Genomic DNA, 20992 nt, shown 5'->3' with positions numbered 1-20992 from the left:
GCAGAAATAACGAAATTACATGAATTCTACGAAATTGCAACAGTAAATTCGTAGAATTCATACCATTCCTTCATTTCAGCGTCAAATGAAAATGCTTTGGAGTCTTTTTGTTCAGAATTGTGAATATAATGGCTTGGATATTTCGACATAATAATCGACTAGCACCCCCATAATCAACAAAATACACTCTTACGGTAAACCGTCGCCTGGGCTGAGAAAAGTGGTCAAGTTACCCTGAGCTGCACTCACAGCTCTTCGCTAGAGTTAAACCTTTGTCCTCGGTTTGACGCACACAGGTAATGTACGCGTGTCGCTTATACGCTGGGATTATAAATTGGTATACGCACAGTTGTCACACGATCCTCTAGGTGCCCCTATTCGCAGCCTCTACGGATGTTTACATTTTATACACAAAAGTGGAATTTCCATTTCCCTGCAGCGTCGTGCTGAAAATGCAAGTTAATGCTTTACAACCCGTTGTAACAGAAACCACGCATAACAATCGACCGGCGTTATTATACAAGCCTTATCTCTAGAGCAATTAGCAAACTAAAGGATAATATATTAACGAGGAGTAGCAGCAAACGTTTTCTGAACCTGCAATTTCTCATTCTGACAATAAATACCGCTCCGCGTCACCTTAATTATTGACAGGTTCTTAATTACTCTGCTCGTTCCAGTCGATGTACATTTTTGTGTACAATCCTTGATTTCCCCGGGTTAAACCTGACCTCAGACAATTATGAAAACGAACCGTTGCACATACGTATACACCGCTGGAATACAGACGACGAATGACAACGAGATGCGGATTGGAAATTATTCGAAATCTCTTCACTCCTTCCTCAACTTTATACAACGAAACGCGTGAAATCAGCCGGGCGTATTATTCTCAGTTACACAGATGCGGTTTTTAAAGAGATCCCTATCGGGTGTCGTTTCTTTTCTCTCTCTCTCTCTCTCTCTCTCTCTCTGCCCTCATCCAGTCAGAATAATGCACCTTGTGTGCGGTATGCGTACACAAATATACATAGGTAGATGGGTATATACGCGTGTATCAATGTATTTATGTATTTACGTCGTGTACCAACGCAGCCGACACGCATCGACGTCAGGCTGCCGCGGCGGCTGCAACCGTTGCAGCCTTGCAAGAGAGACCAGCGACCGACGTTGATGGTTGTAACGAAAAGTTAGGAAGGGGATAACCGGGACAAAGGGCGGCCGCTGACGTCGGTCGATGCGACTCGTTGCGCCTGGGCCGCTGTCGTCACAGCCTGGCCCGTGGAAATATTCTCCAATACGTATCATCATCCTCGTCGTATTCAGTTCCCGACCATTGCCCTCACTTTTCCCTTTCTTTTCCTTCGCCCTTGTACGCACACGTACGCGTACAAACCACCTTTTACACACCTGCGGTATAGCGTTCGCGCTCTTGTCTATTGATATATTATTTCTACCTGCAGGATAAACAAACGAGATCCGTTTGTTGCCTTCACACAAGTCGTCAATTTATTTGTACAAAGAGGAAGTTCGTACGTTTGTTTATACATTTTTTAAAACCGAGTAACGCGGTGACCAGGTTCGTGTTCTAAAATACACGAATCATTGATCGGATCTGACGGACAATTTCCACACGCTATATTCGTTATTACCGCATCGGCAAATCATTTTGCACGAAATTTTGCTGGATACGAAATTGATTCTCTGTTAGGGGGTCCACATCAAAATCACGACGCATACTAATTATATAGATGTAATTTGTATGGTTCGGGACTTTAACCATTCCCGACTTTGATGTCGACCATTTTGTTGGGTACACAACGGGCGTAAGATAATAGGCGTGGACAAAAGCTTGATAAAGTATATCATATACGAATGACGAAATATGTTTACAAGTTCGGAAAGATGTTTTTGCTTTCGTCGAAGCGCTAAAAAAATACGAAAGCTGGCATTTCGTTCTACGATTGGATACTCGGTAAAAATAAAACAAAAAAAAAAAAATAAATACCAATCTCCTTTGAATGAAATCACCGTGACAGGTAGAAGAATTTTACGTTTTGTGATTGACTGTACGTATATACTTACTTTTTTGTGCAACGATGTATGAATATTAAATCCACGAGTTTTTTTTTTAGAAACGACGTTTCGTCGAATATATATTCTGGACAAACAATTTATTGCCGAATTGACCAGAAACGGTACTCTTCACGTATCTCATTCGCACCGTTTTGCAACGTCTTCATGTTCAACGGAATTCGTCACTATAATCCAAGAATTTACAACTTCTTGATTTTTGATTGCCATGTCATAACTGATTCGTAATTTTCGAGGAATCGTTAATTGGCTCTTGAGTCTGAGCTATAACTTCCTGAATACACGTGTTCCGATCTTGATGCGAATCTCCTTTTTGCGTTGTACGCATGTATACCCATATCACGAATAAAGATTAATGAATCAACGTATGAGCGCAACTTTTCAGCAGCCATCCCGTTGGCAATGAACTACTGGATACATATCCTTACCCTATCTCTGAATCTCGCAACTGTTTAATCATCCGGTTAGTAGTCGTGACTCGTTATTTACTCCCTCGTCGAACTGCCTCCTCCTCGCCGTGGCTCTATATACCAGGATTGCTTGTTCGATTCGCCAAGGACAAGACACAAAGGAGTCGTTGAAAACTTTACCGAACAAAATATGTCGCCTTGTATGTACAGATCATTCTCTATACTCCGCTGCCTCCTTACAAATCTCCGTTAATAAAGACAGATTCGTATATACGCAATATGCTGTCATAACAAAGTCATTCGTTTCAATTAAAAGTTTCGACTCTGTCTCAGTCAGTTAAATTCTGTGTGTCGATTTTTCTTCATTATTCTATATTATAACCCCCAAAAGCACGTCCAGGTGTAAAAACGTTGCGTCAAGTACATTGAATTAGAAATTACCGAGTACGTAACGTCTTCGGAAGACTAAGAAATCAATATGAAAAATAAAGGATCAGTAACGAATTAAAAAATTCGGCGAACTTTGTGCTTGGTGGGCCATTTTGTATGCAAATCAAGTTTTTGATAACAAAATTGTATTTATTCAAAATCAGATTTTGTCCTTAGACACTTTCTTAATTCCTCGTCCCCTTTATTGTCTCCATCGATCTCCTTCGCGGTCGTTTCATTGTGCCTGAATCGAGTCCTGCGGATAGAACAATAGCCATCCCATAATGAAGCAGCGCTTATTTTTCAGTCGTATTCTCTCCGACAATGAGAGGTATCAGTTTCTACATAGAGATCGTATCTCAAGTATAATCCCGATACCACGCAGTAGTCTAACGTGGCCAGGGTTTCTATGAATAGAAGGAATGTTTGAAAAATTCTTGTTTTCCCCGATGAGAATTTAAATTCGATAAATTCATGACTGATTGTCAGAGTTTGATCACACGTGTTGATATTCATCATCTTAGAAAGTACATACAAAATCAACTTTCTATTCTCTTCTTCTTCTTTTTCTTCTTCTTCTTTATCGCCCATAACACGACGTACCGGTGTGTTATTGTTGTTTCACGGCGTTCGTAGCAATGCCCGAGGTTCAAGCTGAGAGATGGACAACGACCCGTGCGATACGACGAACCGATGCATCGTCAGAGGTAGAAGTAGTGGTGGAGGTGGAGGTGGCGGTCGTGGAGGAGCAAAGGAGTAAGGAGGGTACATCGCGCAAGCTCGTGGGCTTCCACTTCTCCCAGCGTAGCTGCCGCTGCTCCTGCTGATGCTGATGCTGATGCTGATGCTGATGCCGATGCCGATGCCGACTGACTTCTGCCCCCACCGCGTTTGTTTCCACTTTCCAGTAGTTCTTAGTGGTTCAGGGTCGGCTGTTGCTCTTTACTGCTACAGATACTCTATTCACAACAAAGGCGACAGACGTACTGCCTGCGCCAGACTGTTCACAGTTTCCTCATTTTTATTCCTATACTCGTTTCTACCGTATTATAAAAACCGATATTATAGCCTAGACGACGCGGATTCTCCTCATGGTCCATTGCGATTGCCGGCAATCTGGTCTCCGCTTTATGAGATTATACTGTCAAACTTCAACGACTGCATGAACTTTACTTCCTGTATAGATACTCTGTTACTCGCTATGCCGCGTGTAATTGTCTGGGGAGATTCAAGATAATGAATGAATAATCAGTTATCAAGTTATTTGAACACACTATTCAACGAACTTGATGATGCGTTTTACTATATCTGTGGGTATATTACTGCTTGCTTGATTTGCCAGCAACGACCTGCTCTTGATTCTATTTGCCCATCATTTTTGACATTGCAGTTCTCATAACCACCGTGGAACGATGGCATAAAATGACAAAGATAAAATCGAAGAATGAAAATTTACAACTGCCTAGTATCCTTTCGGATCGAATTACCCTGCCGATGGATCACACTACGACACTGTGTAGGCATCCTTGTTCAAATCAGTTGTCTGTATTTTTCTGCCTACTTTTTTTCTTTGTCCGTTCTCCATTATTTTCCTCTTTTTCACACTAGCACGTTTCACTAGCGCGTCATACAAAGAGACTAGTGTTATTTTACGACCGGGCTGTCGCTCCAGCAGCAGCTTGCCGTCTCCAGCCAGCCAACCAACCAACCGACCCGCATCTCTTTGTGAAATAAATTATTACTTTTAGCTCATAGGCGCGTATCTACCAACTGCATACCGCTTAATTCTTAACGCGATTGTAAATTCAATCGCACATGTATGACGTATACGAGGATGCGTAATTTAAGGTATATATGCTGCACGTACATACAAAGAGTCACCGGTTTATTAAATTTTAATTTGCAGGTAGTTGAAATATACATACATACATACATACATACATACATACATACATACATACGTACATATATGTATATATATATACACATCTTCTTTGCCTTTATATTTTACCTTACTGCAGACGCGCGCGCAGGAGGAAATTAGAATTATTCACAAAAGCTTTGCTCGAGAAATTATTGATAATGGCCTGCTTTCGTTTCGCAGCATGATAAAACCTGTACTCAGATTTCACCCTTACGGCTTAGCTAGATAACGTATTTTAAAAAGTTACATAAATCTACACTTGTAGTATCTTTATGAAAATTTTCATTTATTTATGCTTTTTGCCGATATCACGGTATAGATGTGTCAAATAAATGGAAAGTTAATTCTTAAGGGGATGTTATACGTATTCAATTTCGACGAACACAGAAAAGAAAAAAAAAGAATAACAATCACATTCTACACGCAGTTCTGAACAAAAACACACCGATTCATGTTGATTTTACGCAAAAATGTAGGTATTACTGTGTTTCTGTTCAGAATCGCATGTAGAACACGGTTGTTATGCTTTATGCAGATTGTTTCGAGAAATATTTTCTTTCTTTTTATTCTTTCTTCATGAGTTACGTAGATGTCGTTCGAAATGCGATCGAGCGTGTAGGCTGACGCCCTAAATCTTTCGCCTTAGTGATTGAAATCTGTCGGCAAAGGTTCTGTCGGAATCAATCGACTTGGAAGCTTATACCGCGGCTATAGCACGACGGTTCGCTCGCTCTTTTGCTCGACGAAGCGAGCTGATGGGTATAAGGCAGTTTACTGTGTGGTTCAATTCTATTTTCATTATAATGAATTTGACCGACGTGAGACTGTATTTTTGAATTATTACCGGAACGCTGTTTCTTTTTTTTTTTTTTTTTTTTAAATATGTATATATGTATATAATTCATCTCGTTTTGTCAATATCTTCTATTCCATGTCTGTAAATTTTAGCATTCAAATATGAAATTTACTATAGCATTGAAAGTGCAATGAGGCAGAAGCTGGTAACTTTAACGTAACGACATACCAGTGGGAAAAAATTATTATTGCGCTATTTTAGAACGACGTTTACAAGGAGTAGGTTTTTCAAAATACGTGTATATTTTGTTTACCAAGATTTATTAAATTTCACAAATCCTAATCACGTATCGTTACAGTAACGTTACTACCTTCATTCGCATAAAATTCATCCCTCCTTACTACAATTGGTGAACGATTTTCGCTGACGTGTCTCTTGTAAGTTTATTCGCTTTCATGCAGTTCATAAGCTGCAATATAAATGTCTATGCTAAGTTGTCATTTGTCAAGAAGTTTGCAATTATACATCAGCGGTGTTTTCGCATAATGTGCGCATGTATATAACGAGGCAGTAGTAATGCCGGTTATGCGGTCAGCCGCAGATACGATAACATTTTCCGCCGAGCTGTTTGGGTCGGTGAGAATTTGCGTGTTTTGAGAAAAAAAAACCAATCAGCAGAAGAACATTTTGTTTCGAATGATCTCAGCAAAGTAAGAAATGACGCTGCTGTAAAAACTTTCATCATACGGTTCCCTAAAAACTTTCATCATACGGTTCCCTAAAAACTTTGTCGTAATTCGAGTCCACTTTAATTGAAAAGAATGTTATAGAAACGTTATATACTGTTGTACGACAATGTTTCAATACTGTTTCGTGCACAACGATAGTTGATAAATGATCTTAATCGAATGATCGATAACGAATTATTGATCGTTATAGATATGCGTATACATACATGAGAATCTGGTCTGTACCAGCATTAATCGAGAAATAAATTTTTGTTTTTCTGGTTCGGACAGACTTCATTCGTAGGAATTTAATTGGGTAGTTGAAAATAAGATCGATGGGCGTGAAAGGAAAAGAGAAATAAGAATTCCCCAGTCAAAATATCTCTCCGAGATACGGGCGGGTCTTCAATTGAGACGCATCCTTCTCGCACTTTCTGTGTGTATATATACGGGAGGAGGACAGCCCTGCCTGCGTTTCCATGACAACCGTATCGAACCAATGCCCGGTGCCACGCGATATGTTAAACGATCCACAGTTGGGGAATTTTATCCGAGACCATTAACGAGGAACTGGGCTAGGCTAGGCTCGGCAAACCAGACAGACATTTCTACGGTAATGATTCGGGGTAGACAAACGAGCCTTTCTCTCCGAGGCAGTGATTCTCTCCCTGGTCCTCCTCCCTTCTTCGCGGGACGAATTGCATTTTCTATACACACCTCGCTACCAGCCGAGCTATTTTTACGAAATTGTTATTCTACGTTATCTGGGATAAAAAGCTGCACTTTTTTCCTTCACGTAGAGGAAAGAATTTTCACCGATCAAAGGGAAGGGCTGCCTAAGGTTTCGGTCGTCCTAGGGGCTAACGCACTGGAGATGAACGAGGAGAGAGACGAGGGAGGAAATAACAAAGGGTCGAATCTAAGCGGAGAACGAGGTTCGGAGGTCGTCGGCCTGATATAGCTTCGAGGGTTTGAAACGACGAGAATTCGTTCACCCCGAATGGGGTTTTTCTTGTTTCCTTTTTTTTTTTTTTTACATCTAGAAAACCGATAGACGATTTTCAATTTCTCGTATAAGTAGGCGTAACGTCGGACGTGTTTGTTGATTATTATTATTATTATTATTATTATTATTATTTATACCGCTTTTTACAGTTTCGACAACAACTGCCTTTCGACGCCTTGGCATTACGATTGTTATATTTCTTCATTAAAGTTGTCTGTAACTTAATTAAAATTGGAATTTATCCCGAAAGGGCAGCGAGACTCGCTGGCAGCAAAATTAAAACACGCCGTATGTACATGTCTTTATATTTCTCAAACGATACTGTAACTAGTCGTACGATGCGTAAGCCCGACTGTCGCCGTTTGAGATTTCAAAATTCAGGTAACGAAGTTAGGAGAAATGATATTACACGGCTGAGAACAGTTTTAATTCCCGTAGACAAAGGGAATAAATCTCATTCTGAAAAGGATTCTTCAGTTCTTCCTTACACACATACTACGACACGATTTCAGATACGACAATCAATTCGAAGCAGGCTGATAGTACGCCAATAAATGAACTATATTTAATACAATTTTCATTCCAAGTGCTGTTCATTTATTATGGTTTCAGATCAACGTTCACTCTGTAACGAATGAATGATTCAGCTGCAAAACGAAGCGGATTCGCTGTTCGACTAAAATTCAACTTTCGTCCCTTTTTTTCATTTCAGAGGGTCAGACGGTGCCAACGTTGTGCGAATTATCGGCAAGATGCGTCGCTTCGCATATTCCCTTCGAGTTGGTGGAACACGTTTATCCACCGGTACCAGAACAACTTCAACTGAGGATAGCGTTTTGGAGTTTCCCCGACAACGAAGAGGATATCCGCCTCTATTCCTGCCTCGCCAATGGAAGCGCCGACGAGTTTCAACGCGGGGACTATCTCTTCCGTACCAAGAGTGTCAAGGATCCACTTCAAATTGGTAAGTGATATTCTACCGTATCTTGTTACCCTTTGATTAATCCGGGGGCTCCATCCTCTTATCGTATCCTGTGAAGATGAGACTCGTTGGTAATAATGAGGAAACTATCAGCTCACCAGTAGACCTATTTTTTATACCTGCAAATGTCATATCAAGTTATACTGCCACTTTGCAAAAGATGGAATAATAACGATGATTGTAATAATGATAATGTAATGCAGCGGTGGTAAGAATGTAGAAATGGGAATATTTGGTCTGATCACGTTTCCTACGGCATCTGCGGGCAATCTGTCGTTTGACCCTTCGTGAAGGTTCAGCGGACAATGATGACCTCTATCATCATGTGGCACAGCCTCTAATTTTCCTTGCCACTTGCTGATTGACACTGTAATTGATAGTGACCTCACTCGATATCCCAGTAGTCTTGGAATGTGATTCATTAACTCGTGAATCATTAAAAAAATCTAGCTCAATTATACACCTCATATTATCATTATTGTTGTCACACAATGAAAGTTTTTCGAACATGAAAAACATGAAAACATCATGATTACGTCAGAGTTGTTCTGCGAAGACCACAGTTTATGTTTCGTACATCTACGTAATTTTAGTTTGATTCTGCAAAGGGCATCCAATTGGGATTTCTTTAATAAAGTTAATGAATTGTATTTTAAATTAATAATTTTTGCCACTACTTAAAACTTTACTTTTTTCACCGTCCAGGCTTTCATCTGAGTGCCAGCGTCAGTGCGCCAATGGGAGCAAACGTTCATAATTTACCAACCGTTATGGCTGCTCGTACTCAGTACAATGTAGCTGTGACATTTGATAGGCGACGTATCACATCCTGCAATTGCACATGCTCTTCAACGGCATACTGGTGTTCACATGTAGTTGCGGTTTGCTTGCATAGAATACATCTGGTAAGTTGATTTTTTTTTTTTTTTTATTTAGTGAATTGATTGGTATGTTTTATGAATGTGGGCATATTCTGATTTTCAAGAAAATCTGTCAACTAGGAAAAGAGTGAGAAATAAAAATCTTATCTCAATGTTACAGCCAACCCAAGTATGCTTGAGAGCACCTGTGAGCGAATCTCTGTCCAGGCTGCATCGTGAACAACTACAGAAATTTGCTCAATATCTTATTAGCGAACTGCCACAACAAATCCTTCCCACTGCTCAGCGTCTTTTAGATGAACTTTTATCAGCGCAACCTAGCGCTATAAATAGCTATTGCGGAGCACCAGATCCCACTGCTGGAGCATCCGCTCATGATCAAACTTCCTGGTACTTGGATGAGAAAACATTACATGATAATATAAAAAAAATTCTTATCAAATTTTGTGTACCTGCTCCAATAGTTTTCAGGTATGTAAAACATCTGACAATCATTAAATTTTGTTTTGAAAGAAATATGACGATGGCCTTATCGTTCACTCATTTTCAACTAATATCCAACGGTTGTATTTTTACAGCGACGTGAATTATCTAAGTACCACTGCCCCGCCGGCTGCTGCAGAATGGTCATCTCTATTGCGACCGTTAAGGGGTCGTGAGCCAGAGGGGATGTGGAATCTTCTTTCAATAGTCAGAGAAATGTTTAAAAGAACAGACCGAAACGCTATACCGCTTCTTGAAATAATTACCGAGGAGTGTATGGCTTGTGAACAAATTCTCGTGTGGTGGTTCAACACTAAAGTTGCCCTTTCAAATGGTTCTGGACACGGGGGTGGAAAACATGGCAATATGAACAGCAATGCGTCACAACATGCTTGTTCTTCGCTCTGTGATGAGATAGTTGTTCTCTGGAGGTTAGCAGCATTGAATCCTGGGCTATCTCCATCTGAGAGGGAAATGCTTCATGGTCAGTTCACAGCGTGGCATATGAAAATAATTGACAAGGTTTGATTTTTAACTCACTTGCATGTTTACTTTTTATTGAAATTATAACGTCTTCTTTCAAAGATTTTTTATATTTCATCACATAATTTTTAATAACATGAATCATAATTTTTAGTCATACCATGCAATACTTTTTTTCCAGATAACTAAAAGTCGAGGTAGCTCAGTGTCACATAACTCACACAATAGGAATAATAGTAGCATTCAAAATTCCTTAAGAACAGATCTTGAGGTATTTACAGGATTTAAACCAGCGCTAGAAGCTTGTTACTTAGATTGGGAAGAATACACACTTCCTGGGATCACGTATACTGCTGGGAGTAACCCTATGTACCACTGTCCATTCACGTGTTTCAGACATGCGGGAGACGCAAGGACAGAAGTTAATCAAGTTCGTAAAACAAAAGTTAATAAAAAGTATCTAGCCCCTAGCTCTTTTTACAAAAGATGCATTTTATTTTTTATTATTTCATCTCTCTTAAGTTTAGTTTACTTGATTTTGAAGTGGCCAATACTTATTATGCTATTAACAGATTACTTTTAAATTGTTTCATAGCAAAACAATTCTGATAACCGACGGTTGCCAGGTGTAAAGCAACATGATGCATTTGTGTAACATTGTTGCCATTTTGCAACACATTGATATATTTGGTCAATTATTTCAGCCATTATTGACTTTATTCAGCCCGTTTAACGATCATAAATCTCTATATAAAAATGTTAGCATTTACCTGTAGTGATGGAAAAAAAAACTATTGTTCACAGGTAAATTCAAGTCCTGCGGTTCTAAATTGTCAACCGCCAACGTCTCACCATCATGGTAGAAGACCGCTCAGCTTGGGATTGGTAGAATTCAGTTACATGGATAGAAGACGGTTGAATCCGCGAGAGTTTCCTGGATTATGTTCCAGAAATGCTGGAGACGGAAACAGAAGCAGCGTTAGTTCGGAAGGATTTTGTGAAAATTATACGGACATGCCAGAGACACCAGAACCACAGGCAGTTCTTGTCAGACGCGGTTGCGCTCAGTTAAACAACTGTGGAGATACAGATTCGCAGGTAGAAATATTATTGTTTACTTTTTGATTCAGATTTTGGCAGTCTAGCAGATTTATGCTGACATTATTCTTATGCTTTATAAAAGTATGGAACTCTAATAAAAAAAAATTACATCGCATGTTTAATTTAAGGTGATTATATTATTCAACAGGAAGGTGGCGGCAGCGAATCATCATCTAGTAGCAACACCAGTCTAAACCACGCTCAAAGTTTGGATAAGCACCGCTCAAATGCGTCGTCTGAGACGCACAGTGATAGTAGTGATAGTAGTAACAGTAAAACAGTTGAAACAAATCGTAGGCCAAGTTTAGTCGAGTATAGTAATGAACCAGTGGCAAGTACTTCACGCGGTGTTGTACCTAAGCATAATGTTGTGAAAAGTGGACCGGACTCAGATCTCGAGAAGGATCCATCGAGGAGACCATCCAAGGATGAGAGTTTATCATCGAGCAGCGACAGCCCATCTGGGGATGAGTACAACGTGTATTATTATGACCCAAAAACACCAGTAGCTAATGGGGGTGCAAGTAATAAAGACTCAAAGAACGAAACACTTGCTATTAGTTCTGCAAATACCAGTACAGTCTTAGGCAATTTAAAGAAGACCGAGGATCCATGGGATATACTCTTCGCCAGAGCTGAGGGACTTCACGCGCACGGTCATGCAAGAGAAGCGTGTACTCTTGGCGTTCAGCTTGCCGAAGAATTACTAGCTAATCCACCTGACTTGATGATCGAGGTACCACCTCTGCCAGTCAAAGGAAAAAGGAAAAAGGTGAACTCACGTGGATACTAAAGTTTCTAACCAGACAAAACAATTATCAGATACTGTGCTCAGAATGGTAATATAATTGGTTAAAAGTTTTTTTACCTGTTGCAGCAACAAATCAATCCTGCCTCGCACCAACTCACCTGCTTGGCATCTGCGACGTTGGCAAAATGCGGTTTCCTCTGTACGGTGCTTGCCGAAAATTCTGAACATCACAATTTGGCCTTTAGAGTTGGATTATTCGGACTTGAAATGGCTAGGCCTCCAGCGAGCACGAAACCTCTTGAAGTAATCCATTGTAAACTTAAGTGACCATGTTTCATTATTTTTCATTCACGGTACAAAAATTTTACGAATTGACTAACTCGATTACTTTTCATTACACAAATATCTATATTCTAGTCATCACGATGAATATTACCTGCATTATATTTGCGAAGCAACTTACTACCTAGGCTTTATTTTATTTTTTTTCTGTATGTTTGTAATCCAGGTCAAGTTAGCTCATCAAGAAAGCGAGTTGGTAGGCTTACTGAAAAGGATACCATTGTCTCCTTCTGAACTCGCCATGGTTAGACAGAGAGCAGAGCAATTGAGAGATGGAGTATTACGGTCCAGAGGTCACGCCCTATTGCCAATTATGCTGTCCAGCTTCATCTTTGATGCACTCAACATTTCAAGTACTGTTACATTTACTACTTTTTTTTTTGTATGAACATGTTTTACAGGTTGTGCGTCTTTGTCGAAGACGTAGATTACAAAACTTGTCTTTGTTGTCTTAGTCAGAATTAATTCATTGTTCGTGCATCTTCAGTATATAACAGTATTGTACCGAAAAAAAAACTAACAAGATGCATAAATTGAAGTTATGATAATTCGAAGCAGTTGATGATAGAATTTTCCTGTCTCAACTACCTAAATTGAAACAGGAGTATATTTCATCACTGAATATGTACTTACATGCAGCCAGTGTGTCTGCGATCAACATGCAAATGATAATTCTTTTCACACTGCTTGTGTTTACTCAACCTGACTATCGTACTTCACAATACATTACATCATGTTTATGTGTTAGTTGTAGGAATGAAACTAAATTCACCTTTTCAGAACTGAAAGTGTTAATAATTATCTTTTGTAAATAACTACTAAATAAGATGGGAATGATTCGCAGGACTGAAACTGCCCACAGACGTAGACGAGAACCTCGGATTTGACGCAGCAGTCGCAGCTCTTGGATTGAAGGCGAATGTCAGTGAAGCAGACCATCCCCTATTATGCGAAGGGACACGGAGGCAAAGGTATTATTCACACATCACATGATTCATCTTATAAATAAATAGTCAATTTTTATAACAATTTGTATTCCGTGTTATAATAATGCTTTCTGCGTTACAATTTTCCACATTTACAGAGGGGATCTGGCTATAACTCTGTTGGTGCACTACAAGGATATACCGATGAAGGTGGCACGAATAATGGATAAATTACTGGACCGCGATGTTCATCAACTGATCAAATCACCTATACTTAGCAGTTATTACTCCTCTAATCCTCCTACAAAGAGTCAGGTAAAACTACTAAGGGTTCAAAATATTGCACATAATTCCTGCACGTTATTTTCTTACAATTCTTCTTTCAAGATGGCCGGCTTCCGTTGCGAGGAAGCGCGTGCTTCTCCTCTCACTGGAATAGAAACAACTGGTAATGGGGATGGTGCTCTTGGAGCAAATAGCAGACCCCATAGCAGCACTAGTGCAGAAATTGAAAGTGGAATGAGTACTTTAACAGTCCAACCACAAACAGCTCAGCAGCAGGCACCAGCAAGAACTAAAGAGACTCGGTGAGAACTTCGCATCACTCTAATGCAAATTTCTTGCCGGAATTATTACTTCTTTTCTAACGAAAACACATTTTTTGTACTTTCCTACAGCTTAACATTGAAGTAAATAATATTTTTCAGTTTCAAGGGCAAACGGGCATATCCATCGATTCCTAATCAGCCGTCAGAAGCTGGAGCGCACTTCATGTGTGAACTTGCTAAGACAGTTTTAGCTAAGGCTGGGGGTAATAGTGCCACTTCGTTATTTACTCAGGCCTCTACTAGCCAGAATCATCACGGACCACATAGGGCTCTTCACATGTGTGCCTTCCAACTTGGACTCTATGCCCTTGGTCTACACAACTGCGTTAGTCCAAATTGGTTGAGTCGCACGTACTCGAGTCATGTCTCTTGGATAACTGGTCAAGCAATGGAAATTGGCGCTCCTGCTATATGGTTCCTTATAGATAGTTGGGAGGGACACTTGACTCCTCCAGAAGCTGTCAGTATAGCCGACAAGTCTTCCAGAGGAAGTGATCCCAATATGGTTAGAGCTGCTGCTGAATTAGCTCTGTCATGCCTGCCGCATGCGCATGCTCTCAATCCGAATGAGATACAGAGAGCTATTTTGCAGGTAAATTGAGAAAACTCGAAAACAAATGCCTTATTTTTCCGTTCAAATATCTTGGTTGTTCACGTTAATGTATCTCAGGCAAATAAACAAATTATAAAAAGAGATTACAATTTTATATCGTTGTTTCAGTGCAAGGAACAAAGTGATCTCATGCTAGAGAAGGCTTGTATAACTGTCGAAAATACCGCCAAAGGTGGTGGAGTTTATCCAGAAGTATTGTTCCAAGTAGCCAAATACTGGTATGAATTGTATTTAAGGGTAAGTCATTGAGTAGGCTTGACTATTTTTCATTTTCCTAGGTATATTACGTTGTCAGGTAATTCGGATACTTTATTAGACAGTTACACATTTTCAGCATACTCCTGGTGGGGAACAGCAGGAAGAAATTCCTCACGATCCTTTGCAATTAGATCCAAGCGGAGCTCTGCTTGTTGAATCTGGACCTCCTATGGACTTGGTTACCGGTCAAGTAATACCAGGTCCAGCTCAAGCAGTTGTTGTGACAAGTACTCAGCCACCACCACCTCAGCCGTATCCAAGCGTGCATCCATCTATTACAACACCTGCTCCGCTGGGTAATATATTACATGTTTGTCCGTTAAAATTTTTCTAAAAGAACTTTCGACGTCTTCAGGTATTTCCCGAAAGTTTATATCTATATTCATTCAACTACGAGGACAAGAATCTGACTAAATATGATTGTTGAAACTATTGTTTCATGTTTAGGGGTTGGGACACCATATACCGTAGCTCCGTACAGCTTTGTGCACCGTTTTCACCATCATCTTCCAGCATTTGGTGGGCCAATGCCTCCACACAGAGTGGCGTTACCTCCACCACCTTCTCACATGCAGATGTTCCATCCCTTATTTTCTCCTCATCCTGGACATCCTCAGCATCCTCGAAATCCAGCTGTTGGTACCCAGCAACCTCTGGTACCTCAATACTATGCCCCACCACCTGTAACGACCGTTAATGTACAAGCACCTCCGGGAACTCATCATATGTTTACTATGCAACAACCGATGCCTGTGAATGTGAGTAATAAACTTATAGGTCTCTATTCTTTATGTTTACTGATAATTGTGATATGTTTACTGATAGCTGTGGTACAAACAACACTTAATTAATCTGAGGTAGTAGTATTGTTTCCGCTTATCACTTACTCCCTAATGAAACTTTAAACGAACAGTAAAGTTAAAATCTATTCACAAAGGTGTTATACTTTCGAAAGGTTCAGTCTGGAGTAGCGGGACCACTTCCTGGTCAAAACGGTCTGCCTGGTCCAACTTTAGTTCAAGCTCAACCTATCATATCAACTGTTAGAGCGCAACCACAGGTAAGGTCCTTAATTTTTACATTGGTGATGAATACATATCAGATTATATGCGTTAACAAAATGGCAAAATATGCTTGCAAATGCCCTAAAAAAGGGTGAAAAATATGCACAAGATATCCGCTATAAGAATGTCAATTTTTATTTGGATTTTTCATTTATTTTTACTAATCATACTTTTCAATCAATTATAATTCTTGTGACAATACACAATCACGTATTTTTCTAAACTTGCTAAAGCAAACTTGCGACGTTTGTCACTTAATATTGATTTGTAGGCCGAAAATGAGCTCTTGAGGCAGGGATTGACCTGTTCCATTGATATTTGCATTAATCATCTTAATTGCTTCAAAACCCTACATACCTCGCTACTGAAATAAAGTAATAAATTGTGTAATAACGTTTTAAATATCGCGTTAAAGGCATATGCATGTGCAAACATGCAGGTGCATATAATCCGATGTCTATTGATAAACAATGGATAGTACGAAATAATTACCTGTCATAATCTTAGATGTGCAAAAGAGACCGCTCTGGTTTTGATTTATACAAACCGCAAATCTTTTGACTTGTATTTAGAATTATTTTAATTCTTTTAGGTACATAGACAGAGTCAACCTTTCAGTCCACAGCAGCTGCGAGCATTGGTAGCTGCTTATAGGGTTGGTATGTTGGCTCTGGAGACTTTGGCTCGAAGAGTTCATGACGACAGGCCACAAGCCAAGTATGCTCGAAATCCACCATATGGAGAAGATGTAAAATGGCTACTTCGTGTTTCTAAACGCCTCGGTAACCAGTATCTCCACCAACTCTGCATTTGCACAGTAAACAGCATCGTCAGTCCTTTTGTTCTTCACGACGTTGCACTCGAGGCTGCTCACTATCTTGCTAGAAGCAATCCAACCCTAGTTTTACAGCATTTGAGATCAGCCCTCGCTCCGCTCGTTCACAAATGTCAGCAAATGTTAGTAATTTTTCTATTTTATATTGTTAAGCACTTGCTTTTCTGTTAAGTGGAATCCTGGTAAAAAAATGAGGATTTTATTTTTTGTTTGCTACAGTCAATTTAATTGTTCAAGTATCTCAATATGACTGAATATTGCACCATTCATTAAACAATTAACTTAAATCTTAGGTATATCCAGTGTATGCATCAGAAGCTTTATCATCTAGCAGCAGGGGACTATGAGGATTTCGTCAGTGTTGTGTGCGCAGCAAGAGCCGCATTTCAAATCACTCCTGAGGGGCATACTCAATTTAAAGAATGGCTGCAGTCCATCAGAAGGTAAGGTCAAAAGCAATCACTGTTGTAAAATGTTGAAAATATCTTTCGTTGATAATTTAATCTGGAGACGAATTGTATTTAAAAACCAGAAGTGCCGGTATTAAAAATCACATCCCATTTTCCGACGGTTTATTTGATTACAGATCAAAGTCCTGCAAAAAGGATTTGTGGGCGCAGATCAACGCGGCACTACAGCAGAATGGCAAATGACACAGAGCAGAGCCAGGTGTGACATGGCTCACCCATCCCTCTCATCCCCGAACAACGGCGGTCTTGCTACAACATCCGCAAACTCATCTTTGCCATCCTCACTCTCAAAGTATCTTCTGTGTGCACGGATTAACTACTATGAATAAATTCACATGGGATAAAATTTCTGTTCCGTGTATCGTTGAGGAACCCTGTCACCCTGAAGGAATGATCTCAGGTCTGTCATTCCCGCATGAGAATTCAGAAAATCCAACCAATCCGAATTCCGATCCTCGGGATGAACAGATCAGTTGATTATTCTAAGCTTATATATGGTTGAAATAGTAGTATACTAGAACGGGTTTTGAATGAGATCTATGAGTAACTTCATTTAATATTTAATACAACTTGGGTGGCAGGAGTTTTAAGCATCTGATAACCCATTCGAGTGTTGTTGAATGCGTAAATAAACTGGGCGTAAAATTAATGGTTACTAGACTTTTCGTTTCATTGGAAAGTGGTAAGTTGAACGAGTTATTGAAAGTTTTTGTTGAAATATTCTCACACAAAATCTTTTTACATGAAGGTATTGTCTGGCGAATATGTATAAGGACATCATTAAATTTAATTCATTCTACCTGTGAGCATTTGTAGTGTGAAATTAGTTAGTCTCAAACACCATTGTATTATCAGTGGAGAGTATTTGATGCAAGAAACACATCATGAAATTTGAGTTCATTAACATTTGCCATTGGAATGTATTCTTGTAACAATATGTACGAGAAATCGAGCGTATGCATATATAGAGTACCAGAGAACATTTCTCAATGTCATTACTCATTAGAGTATCAATTGCGATGGATTAATTCACTAGAATTTGCAATCTACGCGTCAAACAGATGCTATTTAAGTAGGAGTGCTCTCTAAATGAACGAGCGTTAGTATTTCTTTGTATAAAAGGAATTACATTTCTAAATAAACGTCATGGATGTTTTTACTTTGTAATCGGAAAAGCATAGCGAAAGGTTAATACTTTAATATACTGGATATGTGTTTCAAAAACACTTCTCAGGAGATATTCATTCGTCTCTTCAAGTCCCGTTATTTCAGTTTTCGTGATTTCCTACTTGTTTGAAAACATTTAGGCTTAAAAAACAATGTAAGCGATGAAATACGGAAAAAACAAAAATTAATACGATAAGTTGAAATTACTTACCTATCCATGATTGAGAACCATAGAAAAAGAGCATTGAGCACAACCTCAAAGTGTTGTGACTGAGTAACAGACCGATCTGGCGAATTGTTATTCAACCAATTGAAAATACAAGCCTGAAACTACACATCATTCACGGAGAAAATCATCAAAATGAGAATCATTTATTTTAGTTAGAATATCTTTAGCTTCAATTAGGTAGAAAATTTTATTTCGAATATAGATAGGATGAATTCTTGTGTCTTGTTTTATTTTTGTAAACAAGTAAAATTTTTTAATATTAATAGCATCTATTTATATAATAATACGATATCATCCACATGTAATACACGATATATACTTTGTATCTAACGTTTGAGCAGACGAAATTCGGAGTTTTCCTTCCTTACATGGCAATCACACTTTTCATTTTCGATTACCACTTATCACTTATCAAGTATAATAAAACAGATATTATACATATTGATAGCATGTTCGTTTGTCACTACATACTGACAATCCATAAACAAAATGATCTCTGTAATTTTTAAATCAAAGTAATTTGAAATATGAATAAAAAAAAGTGAAATCAAATCTAATACTAATGAAATTAGTAATCATTTAATAATCCTCTACCACTGTTGCTATTTTTAGTCTTCCATAGTCCCAATACAGTCTGAAAATGCGATATTTTTCCGTATTTTATTCGTATTTTCTCAGCTATTGATCCTGCAATGTTATGGATGTCTCTAGCGTTACAGGAATCAATTCTAACTGTAAAACGAGAAATCTTTCAATCCGAAAATCATGGAACATGAGGGGTTGACCCTTTCGATCTTGTCGTTAGATGTCTTCAGTGAAGAATTTACCTATTTCGGAAAACAATGAAATTGATTTCTTCATGCCTGACATCAATATAATTTTGGATGAGAAATCGATTCCTCAGAGTTTGGAAGGACTGCAAGCAGCGGGTCCGGAGTTACAGCCCAAGTACTAAATACATTCTTTTTGACTCTGAAGCTGTTCGTCCTACGAGGTTTCCAAAGCTTGAACAATCCTGATTTGCTTGGGGTGCAATAATGCTACGAGAGTTCAGTCAGATTGATTCCAAGACGTTGATGGCTCTGGAATCTCATGAAGAGAAAGGCGCTTTTCATTTTGAGTGAAGAATTTTTTTCCAGGATTTTCGTGATTTTGAAAAGTGCTAGAATAAGATCTTTGATGCACTATTCCGACGTAATTTCGCGAGAGAAATCGATTGGGCGCAGTTCCAATACGCTGCGATCAACGCATCGAAAGTTACAGCCAAAAAACAAAACCTGTGATTATATGAATCCTTACGTAATGCTTTCGATGTTTTCTTATACTGAAAATATTCATTGCTGTTCCAGGTACAACCCGAGGTGGTTATCGGTGGTTGTTCGAGGTGGTTGGCGATTATTGGAGGTGGTCGGAGGTGGACGAGGAGGAGGACGAACGGAATTGAGTCTCAAAGCCCTGTTGATGTAAAAGCAGCTATTCGATAGAAATTATAGTTTATAGTTTACACAGCCCATTGCATGATATTTCATTATAAATACGTATGTTTCAATGTATTGAGGAATAGTTTATCAAATATCCAGAGGTCATGTGCAAATAATAAACGAATTGATTCGACCGCAGTTTAATGTATTCATTAGAGCTTTCACAATAAATTTAAGCTTTGTAACTTCTTTTATTTTATTATGGATAATCAAAAACATTTCCGACTATTCGTGCTGTGGAAGCATGGAGATTAAACCAAACGTAGCAAAAGATTAGAAACAGTGTATGTAGAGTACGGGTATTTTTCTAATAATGCAAATAGAATAGAACACCACGCCTTGCGAATTAGCTTTCCAGACAGAGATGAATGATGAATTTTAAGGACTGCATTATCGTTGTTGAATACTCTATGCCTCATGGAAAAAGAAAATCTGTAACGATAAAATTGATGCACGGGATCATCGTCGACTTTAACTTTTGAAATGTCCTACCATTTCCGAACACCTCCAACCATCCTATTTACCTACATTACTAGATTAGCTATGATATGAAAAGAGAAGAATTATTCATTTCGAAATGGGATTCTATTCGACGCGCGCTCGATGTATTCCATAACATTAGTCTTCACAATTATTCCAACAACTTTTCATTTGCTCTCTCGATCTTGAATTTTCATAGGCATAGAATCGAAACGCTGTTTTAGCTGGTCGCCAGTGAAGCATCTGCGTTGGGTGGAGAAGCGGAATTGTTTTTCGAAAAGTATTCGGATGGAAAAAAATTCAGAGTAACTGCAATACATAACGGATGCGCTAATTCTGAACGAGATGAAATGGATGCTTCGTATATGAGACAGTATTTAACGCTGCGTAGTGATTTAAAGACCTAGAAAGGTGATAGGGAGAGAAAGAACGACGCTTCTTAACACTTCGA

The 20992-nt window shown here is 39.0% G+C and overlaps 1 protein-coding gene across 2 annotated transcripts; it reads left to right on the top strand.

Moving 5' to 3' along the window:
• Nucleotides 1-8220: 8220 nt before the first annotated feature.
• Nucleotides 8221-19132, top strand: LOC124308583 (zinc finger SWIM domain-containing protein 8 homolog). 2 transcript variants are annotated; one of them, XM_046771410.1, is made up of 20 exons: nucleotides 8221-8351; nucleotides 9075-9274; nucleotides 9411-9721; nucleotides 9829-10255; nucleotides 10398-10646; nucleotides 11021-11314; nucleotides 11466-12089; nucleotides 12195-12371; nucleotides 12577-12763; nucleotides 13273-13381; nucleotides 13495-13651; nucleotides 13724-13923; nucleotides 14044-14536; nucleotides 14666-14794; nucleotides 14892-15111; nucleotides 15263-15573; nucleotides 15753-15875; nucleotides 16472-16836; nucleotides 17008-17157; nucleotides 17301-19132. In XM_046771410.1, the coding sequence occupies exons 2-20, from the start codon at nucleotides 9107-9109 to the stop codon at nucleotides 17365-17367; spliced, it is 4761 nt and encodes a 1586-aa protein (XP_046627366.1). In that variant the 5' UTR covers nucleotides 8221-8351; nucleotides 9075-9106; the 3' UTR covers nucleotides 17368-19132. The 2 variants fall into 2 exon arrangements, with proteins under 2 accessions (XP_046627366.1, XP_046627375.1); XM_046771419.1 differs by having other exon boundaries at nucleotides 13255-13381; nucleotides 15777-15875.
• The last annotated feature ends 1860 nt before the right edge of the window (nucleotides 19133-20992 follow it).

Source organism: Neodiprion virginianus, chromosome 1 (genome assembly GCF_021901495.1).
Source record: "Neodiprion virginianus isolate iyNeoVirg1 chromosome 1, iyNeoVirg1.1, whole genome shotgun sequence".
In the NCBI taxonomy this organism is placed as follows: Eukaryota; Metazoa; Arthropoda; class Insecta; order Hymenoptera; family Diprionidae; genus Neodiprion; species Neodiprion virginianus.
Note: the sequence above shows the minus strand (reverse complement) of the source record. Positions and strands in the feature narration are given on the sequence as shown.